A 15,334-nucleotide genomic window follows, 5' to 3' on the forward strand; every position below is an offset into this window, starting at 1 on the left:
AGGGTCAAGGCCAGACCCTAAATTGAAATGCTGTTTGTTCATCGCAACCTCTTATGATAAAAAACACTTATCAAGAATTTAATTCTTTTTATTATTATATAACAAATTTCCTGTCAGTCAGTGACTCTGCGCTTTTCACAAGCAACATTATGGCCAGAATATTGCACTGCAATTTTACGAGCATAATCCCCAGTTCTCCAAAGGTGATTGTAGTTCTTAAGTCAGGTCTCAACTTAGCACTGTTAGCAAAAAACCAAGAGGATTAAAATACTTAGAGGTTAATGTTTTGAACTCCAAAGCCCCTAAGCAAGGCTGCGTGTTGACCCTAATCACATGGCATTTATGTCGTGTGTGCATGTGTATGTCAGCCATATATGAGCTTTATTTCTTAAACCACATCTTCATGGGCAGATTTACACCCAGGTTACACACTTACACACTTAAGATTACTTTGAGGTTACAGTACAGTTTTAATGGGATTTTTTAAATTTGTTTTCAGGGTTTCACTCAACTGTAAGTACTTACATTTCATATTTACCTGAATACACAACTGACCATAGTTGAAAGCTTCCTAATTTAACTAACTTTAACATTGTTTTTGTTGATTGTAAATGGTTTGTAGATGTGAAATGTAGATTTTCCTTCATCCTTGCTGCCAAGAAACTACATCCCCAAACTTACTGCCTTAGCTGCTCTGTTTAATTGCAGCATTTCACTCCAAAGCAGGGCCGTATCACCTATTTAACATTTTGGGGGGACAACCCAAACCTATATGTGGTTTTAGGGGGAAAATTCTCCCCCAGGAGACATTTTAGGGGCTTAACAGCTAAACTGACAATTTAAGAGCATTTTGAAACAAAAGTCTTAGATCAGGGGTTCTCAAAGTTTTCATCACTGAGTGTTTTTAAGGAAGCCAGCAAATGATTGAGGGCCACACAGTAACAGTGCACACACTCTGAATTTTTTATGACATTTTTATGACATATCATACTCTTACATTTATAATGTTCTCTTTTGGTGACATACTATACTGTGACTTTTTATGACCTTTTTTATGACCTTTTTATGACGTACTAATACTTCAAAAGACTATAACAATCGACAGTGATGTAGCCTTCATGTCACCGGTGAACTCTAGTGTTGTCTGTGTTGTGTTGATATGAAGAGGCCCAGACCGTGGATTTGTTTGGAGGCGATCTCCATTTATTCCTTACAAGTGACCCTACACAAATTAAGTGACACAAGAATATGCTAGCATTTTATACAATAAGTTTAGGCTGAAAAATGCTATCTTAGCTTAACAGTGCTAAAACACAGAAACTGCTACAAGAGCAATGTTGCTTACCTCTCCCATGGAGCACAACAGCAAAAGGGGAGAGGTAAGGCGGGAGACACCCCTTTATAGGTGGGGTACACCCAAAGGTGAACGTAGGGGCACAGAAACTGAGTATCAAACCTTCCACATATTAACTATGGAGGCCTAAGTGTGTCAGGCAATGTCAACTGAAACTAATTTTGTGTGATTACAATACTTAATATCTGACTTTGTTATACATATTATTGCTGTATAACTGACCCTGTTACATACATAACACTTATGTTACACTTTTGTTAATACATTTAAAGGAATGAAATAGACAGTATCGTGTTTGACACTGATTGTACCGACCCACAACAGTTGAGTTACGGCCTCTGGTGGGGTACAGCACCGCCACTTGCACAAACCACATACAGAAGTGCAGTACACTGTCATACTCGAGCCAGTAGTAATAATAATAATAGCAATTTGTTATGCTTATTTATGACTATGATAACATTTGCTAATGATTTTTTTAGGTGGCGGTGCGCGGTTGCCTTTCATAGCCTGGCTTTTTTTATATACTGTATATATATACAAGTATTTTTTTAATCAATATATTTGGAGGGACATGTTAAGTAGATTTGAATACTTTGAATACCATGTGTCCCCCCCAATAAATATTATAATTACTGCCTGGCTCCGAAAATATTAGAGCTCTATAATGGGAAAAATGCCTCATGAAGTCTTTAAGTTAATATCTCATTTATTCTTTAAATTGATTTATTAGACATGACCCACTACCAAACTGTAATCTCCAACACCAGATGACGACAACTAAATCCAAATTTGCATCAGTAATTCCTCTAAATACAGCTGTGAAAGAGGCTTACACATGAGAAAAATAAAACATGTGGTATAGAACAAATGCGAAAACTCCCAATTTTCAAAAAGAGATGGGCAGCAGTTATTAATTACTATGGTTGGAAATCATATGTATGCACATATGTACATGTATGTATATGTTTAATATGTATGTATGCATGTAATTTGTGTTTATATATGGAAGGATGCATGTAATAATGTCCACGGAGGGTGTGCACATGGGTAACTGTGTGTCCTCTAGTGCTGTTTGATGAATATTCAGCCACATGTGCATCTATGTCAGGTAAAACCTACACTCAAGGTGATTTTGTTCTGCAGTGTTAATTGTATGTTCATTGCTCTTAAGGGCAATAAAGTTGAAAAAAAAAAGATGTCTGCTGATCCTGTATCAGTAGAGGGACAGTCTGTAGCCATTTGTCTGTTAGTGTAGCCTTTGCCCTAACCTGCAGACATCCCAGCCCTGCAGCAAATGATCCTGATGGTGGTCATTAGGCCACAGCTCTCAGCTTTACCTGTCATTTGACTGTTTGGCCTTTTGGTGTTGTATGGGCGTGCAGTGTGACGCCCACCTGAATGACCTTGCATCGGCCGGTCAGAGGTCGAGGCCTTGTAAGACATGTTTATGAAGATAGCCGGGGGGGTCAAGGACTGTGTTTGTCTGTCTGGTGACAAGAGAGGAAACAAGGGATAGGATTCTGGTAATAGATGAAAGACGAGAGTGGAGATGAAAGGAGGGGTTATCTGGTTCTTCGCAGAGCGTATCGATCTGTTTGTGTTTTCACGGGGTGAACGGGTTTGTTGGCCACAGTCCCGGCAGAAGTGCTGAGGTATCGGCTGCACTGTGGAAGTGTTGGTGCAGAGGCTGCACTTAAATTAGGGTTCAAGAATTTGAGGTCAGCTTCTGCTGGCTCTGGTTAGAGTAATAGCCAGTGGTAGTAAAATCTGAAAAATACAGAGTGCTTGAGAACCACATGGATGGAGCTTTTGAGAGAAGAGAGCACTTCCTTTGTTAGGTTTAGAGAAGAGTTAATGGTTTGGGTTAAATGAAAAGGCTTCTTCCAGAAAGGGCTGAAGGGAAGCTTTTCCCATGTGCATGAATGGAGAGCTTTGAGAGAATGACTCATGAGCAACTTACTGTACCAGCAAAGTGCGCTGGTGCTGCCCTCTTGTGGTGTTGTCCAAGTATTGCATTAGAAATTTACACTTGAAAACATTTGAAACATACCATCATAAATTCAGAAGAATATTCTAGAAATCACTTTATTGCAGGAATTACACAGTATGGGATCTGGAAAATATAAAATGTCGATGTTCCGTTCTGTTTGTTTATTAGTCAAGATTATTCCCACTGTGATCAAGTTTGTTAACACTACTGATACTGTATATACTTCATGGAGCATTTCATCACAACCAAGCACACAACACAAACAAAAACAGGTTACGGTCAGTGTAGAGTAACTGCTGTAACTTTAACAGTAGAATTAGCTTGCATCTTCTGAGAGGGGCACAGAGACTTTGTTTGGCGTCCAAGAGGTCTTCCTTCTTCTGACCAACACTTATGTTATAATGAAATACGGTATATTAAAGGGGAACTGCACTCATTTTAAAACAAACAAAGAAAAATAAAATATGCATGCTATTCATATGGTCTAAGGTAATCCAAAAATATTGGCAAATATGAACAACTCTCCAAAATCCCAAAACTATAAAGCTAAAACCTAAATTTCTGGAGCTGCTCCATAGACAATGAATGGGGAAAGATGCTCTAGATGACATTGAGAGCACACAGGGGAATGTTCTGAGTATATGAGTACATCTTCTGTTTCAGAGCTGAGAACGCTACAATAGAATAAAACTTCTCTGTGTGCATGGAGCAGCTCCAGACCTTATACTTGACGACATCACAAGTCTTTCTCCTCTGGTGCCTGGCTTTGAGAGAGTTTAGCTCATGTTCACAAATACTAGGCTTGTTCAAGATGAGCCGAGCCTGCGCAGAATCAATCACAGGCAATCGTCGCGCATTGCATGCTGCTTAAATTTGTGTCCAACTTGATCCCAGTTTGCTCTGACGTCATCCATATGTGGACAGCTATAACCTCACAAAAATGAGGCCGGCACAGACCCGGGGCATGTTGGGAAATGCCCAGGTGTCGCCTGATCAAAGAGCTAATTGGCTCTTAGCTTCAACCATGAACACCAGGTTTTGTTGAAAATCCTTAGGTATTAGTCACATTTTGTGCAGTGAAGGTTCAATCTGTGTGGTTAATAATAAGTGGTCTGCAAACTGCAGGTAGTCCACAGGTGGATCTAACAGGATATAAATATATCTGTGACTTCCTGTGTATTCTTCCAAGGCTTGACTGCAACTTTTTGTGACCACCAGATCTTGTCCACTTTCCAGTTAAGGCACAGTTCATCTCAAACAAGCCTACTGATTGGACTTTCCTAGGCCATGGAAATAACATACTGGAATTCTTAATTTAGGCAGTGTTCTCCTTTAAGGGATTAACAAAACACAAACCTACATTAAGACCTTTTAAAGCATCTCATCTTGCACAGATGCTTATAAATACAGTCTTCCTCATCCGCCTGTGTTTGACTCTGATGTACAACAATGACATGACAACCCTTTAGTCTTAATTTTGCATTAAATCAACAGGGATAACAAAAGTAATTCACAAACGGGAACGGTCAAGTACATGAGCAGAATAGCAAGTACATGTTATGTGTAAGTATATATACATGTGCATATCTTTGGAATCTGTTAAACACAATGTTTCGACAGAGTACAAGTAAAGGAAAGGTGATTTTTTTTTTTTTGGTCTATTTCTTTTTGTGCATCTGTTTGGGATTATGTCAACAAGAAGGTTGTGCAACAGTATATATGCAGACATAACAAAACAAACACATTTCCAAGAAGCTCAAATCCATTCGTATATGTACACTCACACTCTCATACACACACACACACACACACACACACACACACACGCAAATGCTCTTTCAGTGCTGTTTTGCGTGTTAATAAGGCATCGATTGTCGGATGTTGAAACACTGTTTTTGGATCAATGGAATCTCAGATACACTCAAGTCCAACATATTCTCATAAATCTTATAAATAAAAATGGACTTCATAACACACAAAGTATTTCAATAATAACCTGAGGAGAGTATGTTGGACTATGTTAGAGAGGAATGCATTATATTTACAACAGGGTGATTGCTATATATCTATGTCTGCAACTTTAGGGTGATTTAGCAAATGTCAAGCGTCTGTAACCAGTGGTAAGTCCCGTCCTTTACATTAGTATGTTTAAACAAGTTAAAATCTATAATAAAAATGTGACTATATCTTTGATCGTGCGGCACTGGCAGGGAAAAGAAAAAAAACAAAATGGAATAAGGCAGATAAGTAAGATTGAATAGCACCTGACTCACACACCGATGCACCAGTTTACCAGTTTAAGGGGCGTGTACTCAGTGCAGTGGTAAACTGGGTGCAGTTCTTCAGAGACATGTTGTAATCATGTTCTGCATGGAGCAAAAGGCCGCTTGGTCTCTGTGTTCTGGTTTGTAATGTTCAATCTCCGGCTGTTTTGCAAACCACATCTCTGTCCCTCTCCTCTCACACATGCAGGGAAATAGCACCATCGTTTGAAAACAGCAAGTTAAGCCAAGTCGAGGATGTCTGTGCATGCAGTTTTGCTTGCAGGTTAGGAGGGAGGACTCCGGTGTTGGGGGTTTATGTCCTCTTCATGCACACCTGACAGCGGCTTATGTGTGTTCGGAGACTGCCTGCTTTTAGCGTTGTGGGGACAGGTTTCCTGGAAAGAGGTAGAGACAAAAACATCAGAAGTTTATTACCAAGCTCATCATGTAAATGTGGCAGAAATGTGATAATCAAATCAATCAATCAATTCACAGCTATCTTTGCTAGAAGCCTTTTTTAAGCCTTTTAAGCCTTTTTCAGCTTTAAACACCTACAGCATCACTAAAGGGTGTGGTTGGGTGAAATGTTGTGTACTGTCCCCATTTTTGGTCCCCCCTCTGTTGGGGTACCCAGTACACAGATCCGGTACTAAAAGGTGGAGCTGTGAACACTGCAGTCTGTTGATTGGTCAGTAGAGGACAGTCACTCTGTTCAGGGCTGAACTGTGGCTGGTTTTGAGGCTCATGTAACCACTGATCGTACCGTGGAGCATCGTTCCTGTGGGCTATTTTTAAATATCCCATCAAAAGAGACTTACTGCATCTATGTTATTTTGTTCTGAAAATGTCAGCATGTAACTCTGTTCTGTGGACAATAAACGAGGCGCACACTTCCATCTGTGTCACTGGAGATGAGGACATACAGTGAGTGCTAGACGGAGCAGTGAGTGACAACAACCCCACCCACATACTGTTTGACGTGGAAACACTAGGGTCTAGGTCACCATGTCTGAAGCGTTACTTTTGTTTCCAAAGGTACCATACTGAAAGTGTTTGGTGAAAACAAGGCTGAAGTGTGCTCTGTTGCACCTGTAGCCACACCCAACAGCGATGTCATAGTGTCCTGGAGTAAGGTGAAAAGGTAAACCACTAGAGGTCGGCAAAAACTAGATTTTCTGGGAATGTACATATCAGATGGGCAAATTCACAAAAGGATTATGCTGCTTTTGCAGCTATGTGTGGCTGCTAAAGCTGCACAAATAAACAAAAAGAAAACGTGTGATGGTCAAAGCACCCGCAAGGGGTGAAATGCAACCCTTATTGCACCATTGAGCAAAAAGCTTCTAGTGCTCCTTTGGTTTTTTGGTGGTGTTTAAAAAGGTAATATGCATTCATTTGGCACACTTTGTATGCAAACAAGCCTCATTGCAAAAACCGTCCAATTCACAAAAGCCAGCACCAATAGCGTGCTGTTACAGTGATATGATTAGCATATTCAGAGAGCTGGTGGTAATTGAAGCACAAATTGTGCTATCTTCTTCCAGAGTCTGAAGGTGTGCATTTGAAACACAACACTACTGACAGTCTGGATATTAAATCCCAAATACTATTTTTCTCTGTCACATTTACAGGAATGCTTTGAGGAGTGCCAACTAAACGGCAACTTGCACTCAGCTGCAAAACTTTATGGTTATGTTTGCGCTTGCACAATCTCTTCTGTGATGGGCCAAATAGTGGTGGCAAGTGATGCGCAATTCATGGTGCTATCAGCAGCTGTAATCCATTCTTTGTGAATTTGAATGAGTGTTTCTTTCTTACGTAAACATCTCGTTGTCCTCAATGGTGGCGAGCCAGAAGCTGTAGGAGTTGGCGTAGTAGTTGCAGGTTCCCCGACCGTGACACTCAATGAATGGAGCACTACGGAATTCCTCCAGGCAGGAACCAGGAGAGGCCAGAGCCTGGCCCGAACCCTCAGCACCAGCACTGGTGTGCTACACAAACACACAATAAAAACAGCTCATAAACCAAATTAAGTAGACTTTGAAGTGGGATACTGTTAACTTGTGCATGTGTTAAAGTAAAAAGGATTACTTTAGGGGGTTGTCTTCCACAGACACTGTAAGTGGGAGGGTTTTGGAGACGGGGCTGGGTATGTGGGGTTTGGAGTGGGATGGTTTGTAGGAGAAATGATCTGTGCTTGTGTATACAACATGATGTAATTAAGTGTGCCCAATACTAGGAAATGTTACAGAATCATCATAACTTAGGTATAGTGTATGACGTATCTGATGTGTAAGGAGCAACTGAGTGGGTTGTCTGTTTGTCTTACCATGACAAAGGAGTAGCCAATCCACAGAGAGTCCCAGCCATGAGGGCATGGCGGGATCATGATGGTCTGACTGTGAATTGCTATGACCATGGCTGGGGCTTCACACACAGCACACCTGCCATGTACAAGAGAGGTGTGTGAGTATCATATAGACCTACAACAGAACAGTATGGATAGAAATGCTGACAAACCTGCTGATGAAGGGTTTGATGCTTTCACCAGTGATGGGTGCCATGCTCATGGGCATGGGCTCAGGGGAGGTGAGCCAGTAGGAGTAGTCATTGCGGGAGGCAAAGTTGCACACATTGTTGATGTTACAGAACAGGAAGGGCATGGGGCTGAACTTCCTTAGACAGCTGCCTGCCGTACCTAAAACACAAGAGTGGAGAGACATGTCATTTATCACACTAATCTTACCCTTTGATCATTCTTTCTCCTTTTGCCATCTCACTTCCTTTTATTAAACTTCTTTTTCCTTTTTCTTTCTCATATTTGGTTTCTCACCTAAGTCCTGTCCATGAGAGCGTTCGTTGCCTTGTACATAGAGCAAAGAGTAGCCATCATATATGAGTGAGGTTCCCTCGGGACACTGTGGAACCTCTACATTTTGACTGTGACGGGTTACCAAGAACCCGTGATCCATGGAGGAGGGACCCGGTGGACCCACTTGACCTGGAACACCGTCAGGTCCTGGGGGGCCAGGGTGTCCCCTGGGTCCTAAATAAAATGGAGTAAGTCTTAAGTTATGACAGCGACAACACAGCAGTTCTTACTAACACCTTTCATCCTTGAGAGCCTCTTACCCACTGGCCCTGGCAGGCCAGGATCCCCTTTGGCTCCAGGCTGACCATGATATCCAGGAAGGCCATCTTCACCTTTTGGCCCCTGAAGACCTGTCACACCTGAGAGATAATCAAAAAAATTAACAAGAAGAAAAATGGATGTGGAGGACAGGTAAAGTGATTACACGAATTTAGGCAAAACATCACCCTGCTGTCCTTTCTGCCCGGGGAACCCAGATGGTCCCTGAGGTCCCTGTAAGCCTTGAATCCCTGGGAAGCCAATTTCTCCTTTGATGACGATGCTGGGGCCGGGAGGACCAGGGGGGCCTTCATTGCCTGAAATATACACTAACTTTAGACAATGTTTTTCAGTTGCTCATTCTGATTTTTAGCAGTTTATGGAGGTCAAGTTATGATATTACCAGAGAAATGAAGCACAGTTGGAATTATATATTGTCATGACCCTAGTAAGTGAGACAGAGACACTTTGGAATATTAACACACTGAAGGGTTTCCCCTCCTTTTTTTTACCCTTTTCTCCAGGGAATCCTCTGTCTCCAGTGTCTCCTTTGAATCCAATGTCCCCAACATTACCCCTTGTACCTGGAGTTTGTATTCAGAAATAGTGTATCTTAATAATGGGAATAAAACACATCTTTCCTCTCATATTTCTGTAAAAAAATACATTAAGTCTTTAATACATAAACACAAACATGCAGAATAATAAACTATCACACTGTATGTACTCACCTGGGAAGCCAGGGACACCCTGCAATCCCCTCTCTCCCTTCTGTCCATCAATACCTGGAAGGCCAGATTGCCCCTGTAATACACAAACACAAAAAATAGCATTAAAGCAGCACATGCATGAACATTAACTACTGTATGACATGTACAGTAAATAGCTTTAACAGCCAGTGTGTAGGATTTAGCTGCATCTAGTGGTGAGGTTGCAGACTGCAACCAGCTGAATTGCTCTAACCTCACCCCTCCCTTTCCAAGCATGTAAAGAATCTACAGTGGCCTTGACTTTAATGTAAAAACATGAAAGTCACTAATAGAGCCGGTCTTTGGTTTGTCTGCTCTGAGCTACTGTAGAAACATGTTGGTGCAACATGACAGGCTGGGTGGAAGAGGACCCACTCCCAGTGTAGATATGAACGTCTCATTCTAAGCTAATGAAACCCAACGATTTTTAGTTTCAGGTGACCTTACACTAATGAAAACATTATTTTGTATATTATATTCCATCTCTGCCAATACAGTACATTCCCCCCAAATCCTACACACTGGTATTTTAATTCATGAATAACAGCCCCATGACATACAGGAAGTCCAGGAACTCCAGGATCGCCCTTTTGTCCTGACTCTCCCTGGAAACCAGGAAGACCCTGGTCTCCTTTTTCTCCCTTTTGGCCGTCTCTGCCTGGCACACCAGAGGGTCCTGGTCCTCCTGGGGATCCTGTTCAATCAAGGGAAGAAGAATACTTAATGTGTGAGGCAACAGGTCCTCATAGATGAAAAAAAGTTGGCCTGTCATGTATACGGCATACCTCCTTCTCCGGGTTGTCCTGTTTCTCCTCGCTCTCCTTTAGGGCCCTCAAGAGAGAGACCTGGGAGCCCCCTCTCTCCTGGCTCACCCTGGACTCCCTGTGCACCTGGAAGTCCCTTTTCACCTTTGATACCAGGGACACCTGGATGACCTGGAGTGCCAGGGAAGCCAGGACTACCTTTGTCACCTGGAGAAGGAAAGAGAAGGCCATATGATGAAGCTGTGTTTGGCTCCAGTGACTGAGGAATTACATGAATCAGTGATGGAGGGGTTCTAACCTTTGTCACCAAGCACTCCAGGTTGTCCAGGGAAACCACGGCCAGGTATACCTGCGGGGAAGAACAATTTAAAAAGTACATTACAGTCTTTGTAATGTTTGGATCGGTATTTGCTAATGGATGGTGTTCGACTTTTCAAATGTGTGTGTAGTGACTGAGAGGGTTTGAGTGAAGGCATACACTGTGTAAAAGAAGTGGATGTAGCCACTGTGATGGCACTATTGGTTTGTGGACTACAACTGTGAAGTCTCAGGTTTGGCATACAGACCGTCACCATCTTGTGTTTTGAAGGATTTGGACAGTAGGGTGGAGCCAGTAAGAATACACATTGCTGCATCTCTACCTTAACTGACAGGTTGCTGTGGTAGTGAATTGTCAGTCACAAGGTAGCCACGATCTAATGCATACCTTGCTTTATTGTTTATTTTACTCTAAATGGGACCTTAAATTTACAAAATGAACATCATGCTGTATTAAAGAAGACATAAAGACTTAGCAGTTGAAACCATAAACTCGTTAGGAAAATGTTTACTGCGGTAATATATCAAGTGAGCAGTAGGTTCATTTCGTCATAGTCTTCTATACAGGTGGACTTCATTTTGCAACCAGTGAAGTCGCCCCCTACTGGCTATTAGAAAGAATGCAAGTTTAAAGCACTTAGCACTAGCGTCACTTTTCAGACCCGAAGGCTAGGACACCTTCTTCCACAGCCTGTGGGTGGATGTTAATTTAAGGGTTCCAAGCCAAGGTGACTGTGGAGAATATATCAGGCTGAGAAGCTTGTTTGTATTGTGACACCTTATCAACAAAGTAAATTCTTGCCGTGTAGTCTCCTCCTAAGTTCTCTTACACTAACCTGGGTCTCCTCTCTCCCCTGAGGATCCAGGGATGCCATCCAATCCAGGATCTCCCTTTTCTCCAGGAACACCAGGAGGTCCTTGCAAGCCAGGTTCACCTGGAAGAGAACAAGTTTACCCTTTTAACAAAAAAAATGGATCTCACAAGGCTGTCTAAATGATGTGTAAAACCTTGAACAAATGAATGAAATGATTGCTGTGACAAGCTGATCAAGTAATCCTGTTGCTTACCAGGCCGACCGTGATGGCCAGTTTCTCCTGTAGATCCCGGTAGCCCAGGGATACCCTTCTCGCCTGGTCTACCTGGCTGACCTGTACAACACACACAAACACACACACCATCATAAAACTTTCATGGAATAACAACATGTATGATTAATACGTCTAGTGCTGTAGACATATTGGATGAATGCGACAACACAGCCTGAAATCTGACCTGAGTAGCCAATAGATCCTTTGTCTCCCTTGACTCCTTGCAGTCCTGGCTTGCCTGGCATACCCTCATGACCCCTAAAACCCTTCTCTCCTGGTACTCCTGGAAATCCTGGCTGGCCTTGCTGACCCTGTTAGAGTAGAGGAGTTGAGAAGAATGCTGAGTAAAGAGAGACAGGTACTGATGATTGTTGAGAAGGAAACTGAATGTAAAACTGACATTAAAAAACATTTTCAATTTCAATCTCTGTTGGGTGCCAATCTCTACATTTTTCCTGGACACCCAAGCCTTGCCAGTGCTCCAAATACCAATGTTAAGTGCACACAAAATAAGCAATCAAGTGTTTAGAGCCACAGCAGAAGTCTCTACAGATGCTATAAACATTATCATTGTATAGCCAGTGGATTACCTTTTCTCCTGGAGGTCCTGGGAGCCCAATACCTGGATCACCAGCTACTCCCTTGTCTCCCTTCTGTCCATCTGTGCCTCTGAATCCAGGATGCCCGGGTGTACCGATATCTCCTTTAGTACCCTTTGGACCAACCGGACCTGCAAAGATATTGACAAGAGTTGCATTTAACTTGCATTAAACAGAATGTACATAATACATGTCTGCACACACTCACTTGTTGGCATTTCCATAACACACATTTTGTTTGTTTGACACTTTATTTGTGTGATCTTACCTGGTATTCCCATCTCTCCTACATTGCCTTTCTGCCCAGGTGGTCCCATATGACCAGGGTCTCCAGGTAAACCAGGGTCTCCTTTCTCACCTGAGACACATTAGGGAGGTTGAAAAAAATATATTTTATTTTCCTTCCATTTTCACTAGGTGATGAAGCCAGTGCAGAATATTTACTAAATTAAGAGATATATTAAATTATCAGGACACATAGAGGCAATCACAACATGAAATCTACATGGTTTAAAAAAATTCAGTTGCTCCCCTTGTATTAATGTTTCATTCGGGAAGAAAACAGAGAAAATTCTGTGTTTAACAACAACAAATATATATATCAAAACATCAGTTTACATACTCTCAGACAACTCATGCAATATCATCAAAGTCTCAGTAACCCTTTAATACGTTCAGTACTTCCCAAACAGAAAGCCTTTTGCGACAGGCAACTGAATGCAAAAAGAGACCAATGATTAGCATCATTTTGCCTCGCTGAACAAGGGAGCTGCTGGTCTACCATACCTCAATCAGTTAGTTAGTTAGTCTGTGTTATTTTGTGACTTTGGTGAATCCGAACGAAACCTGTAAAACACCAAAGTCACACAATAACACAAACTAACTTTTTAAGGCAGCAGTCGATCAGTAGCTTCTGTGTTAAGTGATGTAAAACAATGTTTTAGTCACTGAAATCTAGCTTTGAGGAAAGCATGGATAAGTTTCACTTATAGCTCAGCTCTGCCTGGGAAGTACTGAGCATACAAATGGATAAATGAGACTGGGATTATACTGCATGGATTGTGGGAGAGTGTGTAAGTGGGTGTTTTGATATAGTTTTGCTGTTGTGGACCACTATGACTCTAATTCTTAGTTTTTGGATTCTTGGTTCACATGGAGGCATGCAAGAAAAGCAACATTTTCTCCACAAATTTAACACAACATGGGGTGAGTAACTGATATACAATGGTTACATGGTTACCTGGCTGTCCAGGTAATCCAGGCTCTCCATCTTTGCCTGGCATTCCAGGGTTACCAGGAAGTCCACGGTGGCCCTTCTCTCCAGTGACCCCAGGCATACCTGATAGGAAAATGGCATTAAAAACCACATTAATATATCTCATAAACTACGGGCCAATAGACAGTTACCAATAGACCTGTTTTTAGCAAATTGAGGAATATAATTTTATTGAGCCAAAGGCCAGTATGTTGTTTTATACCTCTGTCTCCTGTGTCTCCCTTCTCCCCCTTCATGTGCTCCATGTCAACTATACTCATGTTCCCAGGAGGTCCCTGGAGACCTCGGTCTCCCCTTTCTCCTTTACGTCCAGGCTCTCCATTTTCACCTCTTGGTCCAGTAATACCAGGATCACCTGAAAGAGACAGTGGGAGAGAGAAATTATTATTGTTATTAATCAATGTAAAAAAAAAAAAAACCTTGTAAAACGTACACTTTATGGGCAGTATGAGAAAGCGCTATAAATAGTTTTCACAATTTGGTTCTCCTCACCTCTCAGTCCAGGAGATCCAGGTGTACCAGGTGGTCCAGGAAATCCTGGTACTCCTGGTGTCCCTATGACCCCCATTTCACCTTTAGGACCTGGTAAACAAACACACACAGTGAGATTACTGAAAATGTAAAAAAGAAAAAAAGATTTAACAGATGGAAGAGGAGTCAGTTATTTAATTCTAATTCAACTGAATAAGTTCCTTCCTCATCTCAAATTGAATGGTAGGTTGAATATTCAGCCTTAGACAGAAGTACCTCAACTGCAAAAAGGATGACGATGGTTTAAAACAGGCATTATGTGATTAAATCATGATAATGTAGATTTCTATAATCAAACAGCAATGATAATCACCACTCTGTTGCTCTGACTTTCTCTTTTTAATAGAAATACCTTCTCACTCACAAGTCAAACCTAATTCCAATACACATTTCTGCTGTTCTCTCATTTGGGACTAAGCTACTACCAACAACTCCTTAACACTTCCTGCACAGGTGTGTCATATTAAAAGCCTTCCAGTAACACAAAGGGTATAATTCCTACCTTACATGGAAGCCTTTTAATGTGAAACATGCATAGGAAGTGTGTTTCAATGACAATGTCTTATCACTGAACAAGAGAATTGCAAAACAGATCCATTGAAATCACCTTATTTGACAAGGGTATTGTATTGTATGAATTGATGCTGTAGAAATTTACATTATGTTGATAGGTTAGGGTCTTAGCTTTATATTTTTGTGCAAGTGCAACGAAGCAAGAAGAATTACAAAAAACACCCACACACCAGTCATACTCACCTTGGTTTCCAATCAGTCCATCCCTGCCTGGTAGGCCTGCCGGCCCTGGCAGTCCTTTAGGACCTGGGATTCCTGGGAACCCGGGGGTTCCCTTCTCTCCCTTAGGCCCTGGCATGTCCAGACCAGGAGCACCTGGGTAGCCCTTTTCTCCCTTTGCACCTTCCCTACCTGCACACATACAAATACATTTGTAGTGACTTCCACAGCACCAGGTCATGGCTTTATTTTATTCAAGTGTCCATGCAAGCCATTATCAATCTTATTATTTACACCTGTGTTTTTTGTCTAGTGATATGTCTAAAGGTCCATGTATTTGGATGCTGAGTTTGTGCTCACCGTATGGTCCAGGCTCTCCAGCTGGTCCTTGTGGTCCGGGAGCTCCGGGTGAGCCTTTTCCTGGAGGACCTGGTGAGCCACTCAATCCAGGAGGTCCTGGGGGTCCCACTTCACCTAATTTTGAAGACCAAAGAAAAACAGCGTTGTACTTGGTACAGATGATGGGCCTTTTAAC

General features: G+C 41.9%; 1 protein-coding gene across 1 annotated transcript in view; it reads right to left on the reverse strand.

Moving 5' to 3' along the window:
* Positions 1-3,426: 3,426 nt before the first annotated feature.
* Positions 3,427-15,334, reverse strand: part of col4a1 (collagen, type IV, alpha 1) — a 52,825-nt gene continuing 40,917 nt past the window's right edge. The window contains exons 31-52 of the mRNA XM_049594737.1: positions 15,160-15,273; positions 14,824-14,991; positions 14,029-14,118; positions 13,739-13,891; positions 13,501-13,599; positions 12,529-12,618; positions 12,252-12,391; positions 11,846-11,972; positions 11,641-11,721; positions 11,409-11,507; positions 10,553-10,603; positions 10,276-10,461; positions 10,051-10,184; positions 9,473-9,545; positions 9,254-9,325; positions 8,930-9,058; positions 8,744-8,842; positions 8,445-8,657; positions 8,132-8,309; positions 7,941-8,055; positions 7,430-7,602; positions 3,427-6,006 (exon numbers count right to left, since the gene is read on the reverse strand). Of these exons, the coding sequence (XP_049450694.1) occupies positions 5,925-6,006; positions 7,430-7,602; positions 7,941-8,055; positions 8,132-8,309; positions 8,445-8,657; positions 8,744-8,842; positions 8,930-9,058; positions 9,254-9,325; positions 9,473-9,545; positions 10,051-10,184; positions 10,276-10,461; positions 10,553-10,603; positions 11,409-11,507; positions 11,641-11,721; positions 11,846-11,972; positions 12,252-12,391; positions 12,529-12,618; positions 13,501-13,599; positions 13,739-13,891; positions 14,029-14,118; positions 14,824-14,991; positions 15,160-15,273 (2,666 nt within the window). The 3' untranslated portion in view covers positions 3,427-5,924. The remainder of the gene's footprint in view (positions 6,007-7,429; positions 7,603-7,940; positions 8,056-8,131; positions 8,310-8,444; positions 8,658-8,743; positions 8,843-8,929; positions 9,059-9,253; positions 9,326-9,472; positions 9,546-10,050; positions 10,185-10,275; positions 10,462-10,552; positions 10,604-11,408; positions 11,508-11,640; positions 11,722-11,845; positions 11,973-12,251; positions 12,392-12,528; positions 12,619-13,500; positions 13,600-13,738; positions 13,892-14,028; positions 14,119-14,823; positions 14,992-15,159; positions 15,274-15,334) is intronic.

This window comes from Epinephelus fuscoguttatus, linkage group LG13 (genome assembly GCF_011397635.1).
Source record: "Epinephelus fuscoguttatus linkage group LG13, E.fuscoguttatus.final_Chr_v1".
NCBI classification, from domain to species: domain Eukaryota; kingdom Metazoa; phylum Chordata; class Actinopteri; order Perciformes; family Serranidae; genus Epinephelus; species Epinephelus fuscoguttatus.